Source organism: Mercenaria mercenaria, chromosome 9, assembly GCF_021730395.1.
Source record: "Mercenaria mercenaria strain notata chromosome 9, MADL_Memer_1, whole genome shotgun sequence".
Lineage (NCBI taxonomy): Eukaryota > Metazoa > Mollusca > Bivalvia > Venerida > Veneridae > Mercenaria > Mercenaria mercenaria.
The window spans coordinates 12,764,067-12,778,773 of record NC_069369.1 but is presented as its reverse complement, the minus strand read 5'-3'; the positions used below and the strand labels follow the sequence as shown (position 1 = coordinate 12,778,773).

The 14,707-nt window shown below is 34.6% G+C and overlaps 1 protein-coding gene across 1 annotated transcript in view; it reads right to left on the bottom strand.

The window, feature by feature from the left end:
- Window positions 1–290: 290 nt before the first annotated feature.
- LOC128559400 (beta-1,4-galactosyltransferase 7-like) overlaps window positions 291–14,707 on the bottom strand; it is a 19,292-nt gene continuing 4,875 nt past the window's right edge. Inside the window, exons 3-7 of the mRNA XM_053550823.1 lie at window positions 14,102–14,327; window positions 11,380–11,463; window positions 10,636–10,683; window positions 10,094–10,198; window positions 291–7,437 (exon numbers count right to left, since the gene is read on the bottom strand). Of these exons, the coding sequence (XP_053406798.1) occupies window positions 7,234–7,437; window positions 10,094–10,198; window positions 10,636–10,683; window positions 11,380–11,463; window positions 14,102–14,327 (667 nt within the window). The 3' untranslated portion in view covers window positions 291–7,233. The remainder of the gene's footprint in view (window positions 7,438–10,093; window positions 10,199–10,635; window positions 10,684–11,379; window positions 11,464–14,101; window positions 14,328–14,707) is intronic.

Below are 14,707 nucleotides of genomic sequence, written 5' to 3'. Positions count from 1 at the left end.
TTTAACCAAGGTGAGGACACTGATGCTGACACCGGGATGAGTAGGACAGCTCTCCATATACAGGTACTTCATATAGTTGAGCTAACGATTCAAAGAAACAATTTCAATAAATACTTTTATTCAATTTCAATAAAATTCAAATTAATATAAATAACATGAGGATACACTTTTAGCAAAAAAGAATGATTTTCAAGTACATGTAAGAATAAATTGTATGGCACATACTGCAGTATAACTTAGAGCTATCACTAAATATGAGTCATACCACCACTGTAAGCCTTTTTTGCAAAGTTTCAGTAGCAGAACACTTGTTTAGAGAAAAAAAGTTAAAAGATACTAAAACAAACATGGAAATAATTCTACAATGAATAAAAAAGTTACTAGTTCTTTGGCTCATCACTTCCTTTACAATATAATTATCATTGTAATAATGATCAAAAATATGTAAAATTACAAATCATAAAGGGAGATATACTTTAAACTGAGTCAATGTTTGTACTTCCCAATTAATCTCATTGGCTGCCATCTTTCATTGGATCTAGTAATCTTTATTTCCCCTCAGTGAATTAAAAGTTACTGTACTGAATGAAAAACAAGTTGACTGCTTTCAGGGTTATGCCACAATGTTAAGCCAAGGTCTCTTTGTCGGCAGCAAAGAACAGCAAAATGATTTTCAATTATCATTATACAAGGACTTAATAGTCCTATCTAGTTTAGACACAGACAGAAATAAAAAAAATATTCAAAACCTTTTCATACACATTTGATTTAAATGACTGAATTCAATGCAGTAAAAATAAAATAAAATACACTTACTACTTGTATATGCAGAGTAAATAAAAAAAAATGGAACAGAATAATAATCATTCAGTATAATAAAAAAGAACTAATAAAAAACATCAAAAAGAAATTAAATGTTAAAATGTGATAAAACATTAATATAATAAAACAAAAAAGACATCTATGGACTTTATGATAACAAGAGGACCATGATGGTCCTGAATCGCTCACCTGTTCCCACATGACCCAGTTTTGGGTTTGACGTCGTTTTTTCTATTATTTGACATAGTGACCTAGTTTTTGAGCTCATGTGACCTAGTTCTGAACTTGACCTAGATATCATCAAGATAAAAATTCTGACCAATTTTCATGAAGATCCATTGAAAAATATGGCCTCTAGAGAGGTCAAAAAAATTTTTATTATTTGACCTACTGACCTAGTTTTTGAATGCAGTTGACCCAGTTTCAAACTTGAACTAGATATCATAAAGATGAACATTCAGACCAACTTTCATACAGATCCCATGAAAAGTATGGCCTCTAGAGAGGTCACAAGGTTTTTTTATTATTTCACCTACTGACTTAGTTTTTGATGGCACGTGACCCAGTTTCAAAGTTGACCTAGATGTCATCAAGGTGAACATTCTGACCAATTTTCATGAAGATCCATTCAAGGCTATGGCCTCTAGAGAGGTCACAAAGTTTTTCTATTTTAAGACCTACTGACCTAGTTTTTAATCGCAGTTGACCCAGTTTCAAACTTGACCTATATATCATCAAGATAAACATTCAGACCAACTTTCATACAGATCCCATGGAAAGTATGACCTCTAGAGAGGTCTCAAGGTTTTTTCATTATTTGACCTACTGACCTACTTTTTGAAGACACGTGACCCACTTTCGAACTTGACCTAGATATCTTCAAGATGAACATTCTGACCAATTTTTATGAAGATCCATTCATAGGTATGGCCTCTACAGAGGTCACAAGGTTTTTCTATTTTTAGACCTACTGACCTAGTTTTTGACCGCACGTGACCCAGTTTCGAACTTGACCTAGATATCATCAAGCTGAACATTCAGACCAACTTTCATACAGATCCCATGAAAAATATGGCCTTTAGAGAGGTCACAAGGTTTTTCTATTATTTGACCTACTGACCTAGTTTTTGGCAGCACGTGACCCAGTTTCGAAACTGACCTAGATATCATCAAGATGAAAGTTCTGACCAATTTTCATGAAGATCTTATGAAATATATGGCCTCTAGAGAGGTCACAAGGTTTTTCTATTTTTAGACCTACTGACCTAGTTTTTGACTGCACGTGACCCAGTTTCGAACTTGACCTATATATCATCAAGATGAACATTCTGACCAACTTTCATGAAGATCTTGTGAAATATATGGCCTCTAGAGAGGTCACAAGGTTTTTCTATTTTTAGACCTACTGACCTAGTTTTTGATGGCACGTGACCCAGTTTCGAACTTGACCTAGATATCATCAAGGTGAACATTCTGACCAATTTTCATGAAGATCTTGTGAAATATATGGCCTCTAGAGAGGTCACAAGGTTTTTCCATTTTTAGACCTACTGACCTAGTTTTTGAAGGCACGTGACCCAGTTTCGAACTTGACCTAGATATCATCAAGATGACCATTCTGACCAACTTTCATAAAGATCCCACAAAAAATGTGACCTCTAGAGTGGTCACAAGCAAAAGTTTACGCACGCACGGACAGACGACGGACCACGGACGCTGCGCGATCACAAAAGCTCACCTTGTCACTATGTGACAGGTGAGCTAAAAAGTAGACCACCACCTGTAAGCTACAAAGCAAACTTTAACCTGGATTTAGCATATTTAATCACTCCCTGTTGACATTTAACCTGCTAAATATCTATAATGAACTTGTCCATCTTTCAATTTTGACAGTACCATTAACTGTTAAAAGGGGTGCTTACCAAATAATACTGACTGAATGGCAAACAGTGCAGATCATGATCTACACAGATCACAAAGGCAGAAGGTTTTACTGAATCTGTTGTCTTTGATTACCTCCCTTAGTAGCTCTAACTGTTCAGTCTCAATTGTGCAGTATTAAAAGTAAAGCTTTCCTAACCAAATAAAGAAGCTTAAAATTAATCAGGCGCTGGAGATTTGAGACTTGTCTCTAAATTTATTTCAGCCGCGCCATGAGAAAACCAACATAGTGCCTTTGCAACCAGCATGGATCTAGACCAGCCTGCGCATCTGGGCAGTCTGGTCAGGATCCATGCTGTTCGCTAATGGTTTCTTGTATTGCAATAGGCTTTGAAAGCGAACAGCATGGATCCTGACCAGACTGTCGCAAAGCCAATATATTGGCTTTCTCATGGTGCGGCTCATTTTATAACCTTGAATTCACGAAACTTTTGAGACAGTTACTTAAAGCTGTTCTTAATCATGATTGTCTACTTCAGTAATGTTTATCAAAACTGAAAAGCACAGCATAAGCCTTTTAGCTCTAAAAAATATTTCATATATATAGGGTATTCCATAAATATCAAAATCATCTATTTGTATTTCTGGTAAACTGATCTCAAGTTTGAAACTCACACTGGTTTTCATAATGAGAGAATATGGGAAAATCACAGTTTTGGTGACATTTCTGAAAATGTTTTTTTTTTACAATGTAGATTTTAATGTAGTTCTCACAGCCATATAAACAAACATATGGCATGAAAAAATGTACAAGGTCTGTGTGCTTGTACTGGAGATATCTGGACATAATTAAATACATCTGAACATTTCAAACTGATTTTAAGACATTCTTTAGATTTACTGGTATTTAATGTACTAACAATTTTGATATTATATTCTATCTTTAGAAAGAAAGTTACATTGTTATTTTATCTTCATTTGCAGGTTGCCATTAAATCATAAAAAAAAATCTTTTTTATTGCCAAGTCATGGCTTTGTTCTTCTTTACCCAGATAAATCATATTACGCTATTACTTCCAGTTTACCATAGGTGCAAAACAATCTTAATCCAGTACAAAGTCAAATGTTTTCATTACATAATTATAGTCTCTCCTCATCACCTGTAGGTAAAGTTTCTAGATGTAAGTTATTTACTTCTGAGTACACTATACATAGTGAGGTAGCTTGAGCACTTCAGTAAGAAAAGGGGCATTAAACCTCATATGATCAATAACATAATAATGCAAAATGCAGCGCAAAATAATATGGCCATGATGGCCCTAGATAATGGCCATGATGGCCCTAGATAGCTCACCAGACATTCACAGTAGGATTGAATAATTTATGAAAAAGGAACAATGCTGTAAAAAAATTTAGGATCTGGCCAGCAGTGTCAGCAGAAAAGATTTTCAAAATTTTCTAAATAGTCCCTTTTAAACAAAACAGAATTATTCAAAAGAATTTAGAGGGGGTGGGGAGGGGTCAAATTATTTTCAAACTGAGTCAGCAGTTTTACATCAAACTGAGTCAGCAGTTTTATAAAAGAAGATTTTTACAGTTTTCCTAATAAACAAGTGAATGAAGTATTGCCATGCTACAAAAAGACCCTACTGGAAGGCAACTAATTTTGTCTACTGCAGTATAACATAATAATCTAATATCTGAACAGTACTGTACTGTATATACTATTATGCTATAACACAAAGTTAGCTGCAGTCACTGATTGCTTATAATAGCTATGAAGATGAAAAGTTCATTTTTGATAACATTTCATTTTGAAATTGTGGAAAAATATGAGAACAAGACGGTCACTGACCCTAAAACGCTCACCTGTGTACAAGGCTTCAAGTGTGTTTGTGTAAGTACAGAGTTAGGTTTCTTCTATGTTAGCCTATATTATATACATGTCACACACACTTTTGAACCTAGGGCAATAATTTGAGCAATTATAGTAGACATTACAAATCTGATATCACCAAATATCAAGGCTCTAGCTATTATTGATTCAGAGAAGAAAAGTGACCATGCTCCCTGGCAACCATGTTTTTTGACGAATCGGAATAATTTTAACAATCTTGGTACAGAGTCACACAAGAACCATTTGTGTACAATTATTTTAAAATCGGGCATGCAGTTTCAATCAAGAAGATTTTTAAAGTTTCCACTATATACATATAGGGTAAAATGACCACACCCTCTGGCGGCCATGTTTTTTGACGAATCAAAATAATTTAAATAATCTTGGTAGAAGGTCACACAAGGACCATTTATGTAAAATTATTCTAAAATCGGGCTAGCAGTTACATACAAGAAGAAGTTTTCACTATATACTTAGAGGGAAAAGTGACCATGCCCTCTGGCGGCCATGTTTTTTGACGAATCAGAATAATTTGAACAATCCTGGTAGAGGGTCACACAAGGACCATTTGTGTAAAATTATTCAAAAATTGGGCAAGCAGTTTCATACAAGATTTTTAAAGTTTCAATTATAGTGAAAAGTGACCACGCCCTCTAGCGGCCTTTTTTTCTGACGAATCGGTATAATTTGAACAATCTTGGAAGATGGTGACATAAGGACCATTTGTGTGAAATTATTTCAAAATCAGTCAATCGGTTTAGGAGATGTCGTTTGAAGTTTTTTTCTATTTTTAGCTCTGGCAACCCCTATGTGCAACCAAGCTGAACCGTTTAACAACTTTACCTGGTAGAGGACCACCCAAGGAACATCATGGCCAAGTTTCATCAAAATCCAATCATTGGTTTCGGAGGAGATGTCGTTTAAACACAAATGTTGACGACGGACGGACGACTTGACGCACTCACGGATGCACACACCACGAACGATGGACACGGCATGATCACAATAGCTCACCATGAGCACTTTGTACTCAGGTGAGCTAAAAATAAAAGAAATCCTCATATTAATGGGAAGTAATTCTGAAGAAAATACATCAACAATTTTTTAATTGTGTCCATATGACACATGAGCTTATATCAAAATATGTTACAGACTGGACAGGAACGAACTTAACGTTTGAACTTCAAATGTGACCTTGACCTTTGAGATAGGGGTCTGGGTGTTGCATGTGACAAATCATTTTATGATGGAGAACATTTGTGCCAAGTAATATCAAAATCCCTTTTTGGATTTTTGAGTTACATCTCAGACAGGAAAAAAGTCCTCTTGATCTTAGACCTCAAAGTTTGACCTTGTCCTCTCAGACTGGGGTCTGGGTGTTCTGCATGCCATGGGGTACATTTGTGCCAAGTAATATCAAAACTCTTTTATGAATTGTTGTTACATACAAAACAGGAAAAAAAGTCCTCTTGATCTTTGACCTTAAAGCTGACCTTGACCTTTAAGCTAGGGTTCTGAGTGTTTCACATGACACACTGTTTGATTATGGGATACATTTGTGCCATGTAATATTGAAATCCCTTCATGGACTGTCAAGTTATAGACTGGACATAAAAAATGACCTTTTGACCTCCAAGTGTGACCAGGAGTTGCGCTTGACATGTTATCTCATAATGAGGAACATTTGTGCAAAGTAACGTTAAAATTCTTTGATGAATGACCGAGTTATTGACCAGACACAAAATTGCGAACACACAGACAGATGGACAGACAGAATGACAGATGGACAGAAAAGCGAAATACTAGTCCTAAAAACTGGTTTCCAACAAGTAAGGGATTAATTAGCATCTCCCAAAGGCTGTCATGTTTTTAACACATCAATACTGCTTGAAGGAATTTGGCAAAGGATCATGGCAAAGGATCACTATACAAGCATTGCTTTTACGGACTAGCAGTTTGATAGGAGATTTTCAAAGTTTTCCATATAGTTGCCATATACTTAATGAAACAAACTGATTTTAAGCAATTCAGAAGAGGGTCTTCCAAGGAACATTGCTGCGAAAGTATTTTAAAATCAAGCCTATATTAAGTATCAAATTGCAACACATGTAAGGCTGAAAAACATTTTCTTAAACAAATTTAAATAGAAAAATGTTAAAAATGAAAAAAAAACTAGTTTACAAAGTGTTATAACAAGTGTTATAACATAGTTCAGACGAGGTAAAAATATGACATTGCAATAAATGTTATAACTGAATAAACAAAAATTAATTCAATCCTACAATATCATAAATAAATACATTCGTTTCATACCTTTCCTACACTAACACACTGTATAACTGTCTGCTAAACAGGAAATATAATGGTCCAAAGTAGTTAAATAAAAAAATTTAAAGGAACTAACAACAATTTCATTGGACTTTTCATTTTTTACATTATAATTACTGTTTTATAAGTAAAACTGGTTAATACTGAACTTTTAGTTATTCCAAACTACCACTGAAAATACATCTTTCCTATAATAAGATATATATAATGTAAGAACTCCTATATAATCAGAATTACAATCAGTTTAATCAAATGGCCATGTCTTATATGATGACTCGTGTACAGTAACTTCATTCTTTTCTTGGTCATCTCGGAGGTATAGGAGTTACATATTTCTTTATAAGATGGTGATCTGCCTCTTTCAAGCACCATGGTGTTTTCTCATAATCACACTTCAGTTTCACCTCTAACATGGTAAAACCAGTACCATTCACTGTCAATTTATGCCTACTCAGTACTTCATACTTCACATTGTTCAGTCCTGTCTCTCTATCCAATTTACTGGTTTTCTGGAGAAGAAAAAAACACTCTGCTTATAATATTATTAATATATACTGTGAAATCATTTAAATTCGCTGGCATGAAATTTCGCGCAAACGTGAAATAGGACTGTTTCGCACGGGCTTTAATTCGCGCATTTTCAGTTTTAGAAATGAAAAATTAAAATTAAGAAATAATATTAGCGCGGTCTTAAATTCGCGCATCAGTCCTAGCGCGAAATACGCGAAAATTCTTCCTAAGCGAATAAAAATGATTTCACAGTAAGTTACCTAAAGAACACATCATAACTTGAAATGTGTACTTCCATTTTGCTTGAAATTTCACCTACATATTAACTGAATTCCAGTAAATAATTTATGATGAACAATAACAATTTCAGTTTTATGTACACAGTGAAAAACTGATTGCTGATGGTCACAACAGGATTAGCAAAATGCTCCAGGGTTCTGAGCAATCCAAACACTCAGGGCCTCATGACTTCCTTGAGAAAGCCTGTGCTAAAGCCATCAATGCTCATGTGCGTATTGTTTTACTGTATCTCAAGATAGGTCTTTTCTTTAATCATACAGTTTCCTAAACAAGAAATCATTTTAATAAGAAGAAATACAAAAGCTGTAAAGGAGAAACTACAACTGCACTGATAATGTGTGTCCAAATTGATCCTACAAAGACTTCTTTCAATGACAGGCATTTTGTCAGTATCCCAGTATTATACAACAAAGTATGTAGACCAGTTTTAGAAAGTAGTTTTGTCATTGGTCAATTTACTGAGCCAAGGGTCAACCAATCAGGAACTGCAGATTTTAGGCTTGTCTCCAAACTCAGTTTTATACCCATGGACACAGATCTTTTAAAGGTCAGCTGGATGACATGTTCTTTACGGGAGTATAGGACCCCCTTTGGACTTGAAGCAATTGCTGTGACAAAAAAAACAGTTCATTTCAACTATTCACACTATCCAACCACTGTGACAATTCTCTGCTAGAATAAAGTGGCAAAAATCACAAAACTGTTTAAACACATCAGAAAACGTTCAATGTTGGGCGGTTAAAACCGCCCCCGGTTTTAACCAGCGGTTTTAACCGGTTAAAACCGCCCCAGTCAATACTCCCTGAAGTGGTCAATACCGGTCAATACTGGTCGACTGGTCAATACTGACTGTTAAGATATTTTGCAGACTTTATGAACAATTTAAATAATGACTGTTAAGAGCATTTGGGGCTTGATGAAGGTGTTTGCATGCATTATATTTAGTTCAAGCAACCAAATTAATACTCTCAAATTAGTCAGAAACGGTCAATTTTTCAGCACTGGTTGATACTGGTCATTAGACTGCTTATTTAACTGAACTTCATTTGTAGAAAGTATTTCATAAATTGTAGCAGTTAAGTGTTCGATTCACAAGTGATAAATCTAATTATTTTTACTGGTATTTAATTCAACGAAAAATTGCTGCCTACAACTAGACCCTTTCATTGAAGTGGTTTAATTGTGTTTTGATAGCGTGTGTGTGTTTCCGTTTGTTTATCCTCGCCACCGGGTATTCCCATATGGGCGAGCACGTTTTGATAGCAAGTGTCACACTGCCTAATTGACACCATGTCTTTCAATATGCAACAGATTATATGTTTCAGGCCTGTCTATCCAGTCACTAATTAGCTGTCATGATCAATAATCCAACTGTATTAATGAGGTGCTTGAACATGGTAACGTTATCTAAAAAAAATTAGTTATGTAATCAAAGTACATAATTATGTATTCAAATGACCAGTATTGACCAATATATGTGTTGATCAGGGATACTGTGTAGGACCAAAATTTGAATTGACCAGTACTGCCATTTCAGTGAGTGTAATTTATAGTAATATTTTTTTTTAATTAATTCAAAATAAAGGCTATACTTTAAGGTTATAAAAGCATTTAATAAACTAGTATTGACCACTGACCAGTCTAAGTATATTGTCCAGAACTGAGCCTGACCAGGACACATTGCCAAGGACCAAAACTGAATCGACCAGTATTGACCACTAATCCATTGTACTTTTAAAGAAAAAAAAAATAATATTATTCAGGCTGCTTTATAATTTTTACATTACTGTTACAGCTTGATCTAATCTGTGAATGTGCATTATGTAAAAGTGTTGAATAAACCAGTCTTGACCACCCAACATTGACCAAAGTATTGAATCGACCAGTATTGACCAGTTGAATTGACCAATATTGACCGGTTTTAACCAGTATTGACCGCCAGCCCGGTCAATACTCATATTGAACATTGAAAACGTTTAACAAGATTTGTGTTGTAAGTTGGTGGCTGCATAAATTGTAATATACCAGAACTGTATGAAGAGTATTTGAGCCGCGCCATGAGAAAACCAACAAAGTGGCTTTGCGACCAGCATGGATCCAGACTAGCCTGCGCATCCGCGCAGTCTGGTCCGGATCCATGCTGTTCACTTTCAAAGCCCATTGCAACTAGAGAAACCATTAGCGAACAGCATGGATCCTGACCAGACTGCGCGGATGCACAGGCTGGTCTGGATCCATGCTGGTCGCAAAGCCACTATGTTGGTTTTCTCATGGTGTGGCTCATTTGTGAAGATCAGTCTATTTCAACATTTGTTTTCAGTTAGGTAAAACATGAAAATATCTTTTACTGGATACCTCTTTCTGGTCAAAGTATCTTTTATTGTCTCTTGGTCTTTGCCTCCTGTCATGGATGTGGTGAAATGTTCCTAAACCTGTCGTTATGTTCTTTGGTCTTCTAACCTGAAAAAATATGCAAATGCATGAAATTGAATTTTTTCAGTAGATTTATCGGTAGTCGTCGACAAAACAAGTGTAATTAAAACCAGTATTGTCCAATGTCATATTCCTTATTCCAACATCTCATCACACTACAAACATGGTTACATAAAATGTTTTGTTGCAAAAAGTAAAGTACCGGTGTTGGACAAAACCACTGAAAAGCTAGTGTCATCAAAATGGCATACTGTATGGTTATCGAAAGCTACTAACGTAATGCAACATTCTCACCAACAAAATCAATATCAATTTTACCAGGTAGAAATATTCACAAATATAAAGATCTTTTTTCTTCTTTTAATCAATTATTTACAATTTAGAATTTCGGATTCTGTTCATTTCAAAAACGAAGTTTTTCAAAATTTAAACAAATAAAAAACATATTGTCTTCCTTATAGTACCTCATATTCTGGAACACTTTCACCATCCTTCTCAATCCATTTTGTTTTCTGGAAATTACAGGAAAATCATAACTAGCATAGTCATAAAAGATATAAAGTGAATTTACCACAAACTATGCATTGTCAGAAATTCATACAAGATCATGAAAGTGACATCTTGTGACAGTGATGTCATCAAAAATAACAAATAATATGTTTTAGAGTTTTCTGTCTCTTAGGTGAGATAGCATTGTAATGTAAAAACACATGAAAGTTAAATAATTCTGGCGAGTGTACTAGTAACTTCCTACCAGTGAAGCTCAATTCTTGAACTGAAACCTGTAAACATCAATTTTTAACATTTTATACCATGATATGCAGTGTTTATTAATGCTGATACTTGTTTATCCAATATGTGAAAAATAAATCACAGCATGTGTTACTATGTGCAGAGACTAACTTTAAATAATCAAAGGCTTTCAAGAATTGCACCTGCCTACTATCTATTCTTGATTTTGTACTAAAGTCAGAAGTTATAAAAATGAATTTAGAAACCAGTCTCACAATGGTGTCTCCCCATTGGTTAATTTCAAAATCCACTTCAAAATCAACCAATCAGATCATTAAGTTTTTTTAGACTGGTATCCAAACTCAGTTTTTAACCTTGGATCCGAAGTCCTTGAACTGTTTTCAAACACAACCTCACTGTTACAATGAGTTTTATCTTCAATAGAATCAATCAAATACAAAAATATGTTCACTAACCAGCAGTCCTGCCTTTTTTAATCTGACATAAAATTCATCATCTTCTCTGCCCCATCCCCAGTACCTGTTAGACATTCCATTTACCTGAAAATAATCAACAGTAAACTGAATTTACATAAATTAATATGAAATGAGGTGCTACCTAAAAGGCAGAGCTCCCTTGAAAAAGCACCAGTGCTCCATAAAATAAAGAAATGTTGTTATTGTAATGGCTGCAACTATCTCCAATGTAATGTGGATCTGTTTTAGGAAGTTTATGTTCTATTATTACAATTGACTGTATTAATGAAAATCCACAATTTCTGAATGCAATACATCATTGTATAAGTTTTTTATGTCTTAGACTGCATTAAAATTAAATCTCAACATGTGAACACTTGACACATATTCTAAACAAGAGAAAGTACGGTAAACACAGATATACATCTGCACCAAGATGTAGAGGTTTTTAAAAACGTATCTGAATAATTTCATTATTCATACTGAAACATACTGTATCAACGATTTTTACATAAATTATCATTATAATTCTAAACCAATCACTAATAATAAATGCTTCAAATTTAAAAGCTTGTGAATTTTTTTAACCTAAAAGAATCTAATTAAGGCTATAGCCTAATTAAAGATATTGTGTCTCTTTTCCAGTGAATACTTGGAAATGAAGACCTAATGTAAATACTTTATGTTCCAACTCCAACACTTATAGAAATCGGAATTTATGCAATCTTAGGATCATAGATAATAACTAGAGCTGCTTTTGAGAAAAGTGAATTTCTCCCACAACTGCCTAATCATCTAAATAGAAAGTCAGTCTTTATATACTGTTTACTCACTACAATTCAAGGGCCAGAACTCCAGAATGCCTATACCGATTTGGCTCATTATCAAACTCGTCTGAGGTCTTACAGTCAAACATATTTTGTTCAAGTTTGGTGAAGATCAGATGAGAAATGTCTGACTTAGAGTGCGGAAAAGAGTAAAAAGGCCGATTTTTGGTAATTCAAGGTGCCTGGACCGATTTGACTAGTTATCGAACTTGACCAAGGTCTTATGATCAAACACATTTTGTTTAAGTTTGGTGAAAATCAGATGAGAAATGTTCGACTTAGAGTGCAGACAAGCTTTATGACAGACAGACACAAAGACTGGAGTAAATCAATATGTCTTCCACACCCCTGTGTGGTGGAAGACATAACTATTGTAATTCTTGTTAATGTCATTATTGTCAAATTATGTTCTTTTTGGAAGAATGGGACTAAATTTCTGCCAAAGTTTCTGCAATGGTAGACATCCGGTATGGGAGAATGACAAACATCCATTTACATGTACAATGATTGTTTTAAATTCAGAAGACAAACCATTTTTAACAAGAGCTGTCTGATGACAGCGCGCTCGACTATTCGAAGAATTGATTGAAGAATGGGGTCAAAATATTTCCACGGATATTCAGACAAAAGAAATAAATAGATTAGACAAACAATGTTCCTGTATTACTTTGATTTCGATAAGTCTTGCACTAAATCGCAATATATGAGCCAATTTCAAAGTCCAAAAAGAGCCATAATTCAGTCAAAATAGTTATGTACTCTTGCCTACAGATGGAAATCATAATGATAAACAAGTGTTCGAAGTTTAAAAGCCATATGTCAAATAGTTTTGACAAAACATGGACTTGTATGAAAACAGAACCAATTTCAAAGTCCAAAAAGGACCATAATTCAGCCAAAATAGATGACAGAGTTATGTTCTCTTTCCTACAGATAGAGACTATTACACTAAACAAGTGATAAAAGTTTCAAAGCCATATGTCAAACACTTTACAAAAAATATGAACTGGTATGAAAAACTTAACCAAGATTTCTAAGTCAAAAGGGGCCATAATTCAGCCAAAATCCTTGATGGAGTTATGTACTCTTGCCTATAACTGGACATGGTGATGGTAAACAGGTGTTGAAAGTTTCAAAGCTTTATCTCAAAAGACTTTGTCAAAATATGAACTGGTACGAAATATTAACCCAGATTTCTAAGTCAAAAAGGGCCATAATTCAGCCAAAATCCTTGATGGAGTTATGTGCTCTTGCCTATAACTGGACATGGTGATGGTAAACAAGTGTTGAAAGTTTCAAAGCTTTATCTTTAAAGACTTTGTCAAAATATGAACTGGTACGAAAAACTTAACCATGATTTCTAAGTCAAAAGGGGCCATAATTCAGCCAAAATCCTTGATGGAGTTATGTGCTCTTGCCTATAACTGGCCGTGATGATGGTAAACAAGTGTTGAAAGTTTCAAAGCTTTATCTCAAAAGACTTTGTCAAAATGTGGACTGGTACGAAAAACTTAACCAAAGTGTGACGCCGACGCCGACACCGACACCGACACCGACGCTGACGCCGACACCGACGCCGACGCCGTGGTGAGTAGGACAGCTCTACTTATTCTTCGAATAGTCAAGCTAAAAATTACTGATCAGAATTTTACTCAGAGAAAAAGACTGCACCCTCATGATATAATTACTTCACATCTGAATTCCAAACAATGATTTTATTCAGTGACAAATCATTAAATGGGATATATTATTTCTTAATCAAGGTGTGACATGATGCTGACACAGTGGTAAGAATAGCTACATATTCTTTGAATAATGAAGCTAAAAATCTGTAATAATATTTTAAATTCATTCAATTTACATACTAAAATGAGCCATTATCAATAACATATTACCATCTTGAAATGGAATTTAGTCAGCAGAATTATGCCTCCAATAAACGAATGATAGTGATATAAGGGGTGTAAATCTGGAGCAGATATATGGAATGGTCCATCTCCTGGGTAGGAATAATCTAATGCGTCATTGAGGGGTAGCAGGTCAACATCGTGCATAGCTATATAATCACAGTCACTTGAGCTTTCTAAGACACCAACGTTAATAAGAGATCCACGGTTGAACCTGGAAAAACAATAACAGTATCATTTTCCTTTATTTGCTACAATATCTATCATATTTCATGGAACATACATTGACATATCAATTGTCTTGATATTAGTTATACAAAAGATATATTTCTGTTATGATATCACAGTCAAAGTTCAATGACATATGCCTTAACAGGATAACCCGATAAAGTCCGGAGACCCAGATTTCCATCGGGGTCCATGGTCTTACTTTAGAAATGCATATTTATAATAACTCCACTTTTTCAATCAAACAAATACCTGTTCCTGTTATCTCTATGATCAGAACAAAACTGAAGTGATAGGATTCTTTTGGAATTTAAAAAGAAGTAAAAATCCTGAAAAATTATTGCTTTTATATGTGAAAAAAATATT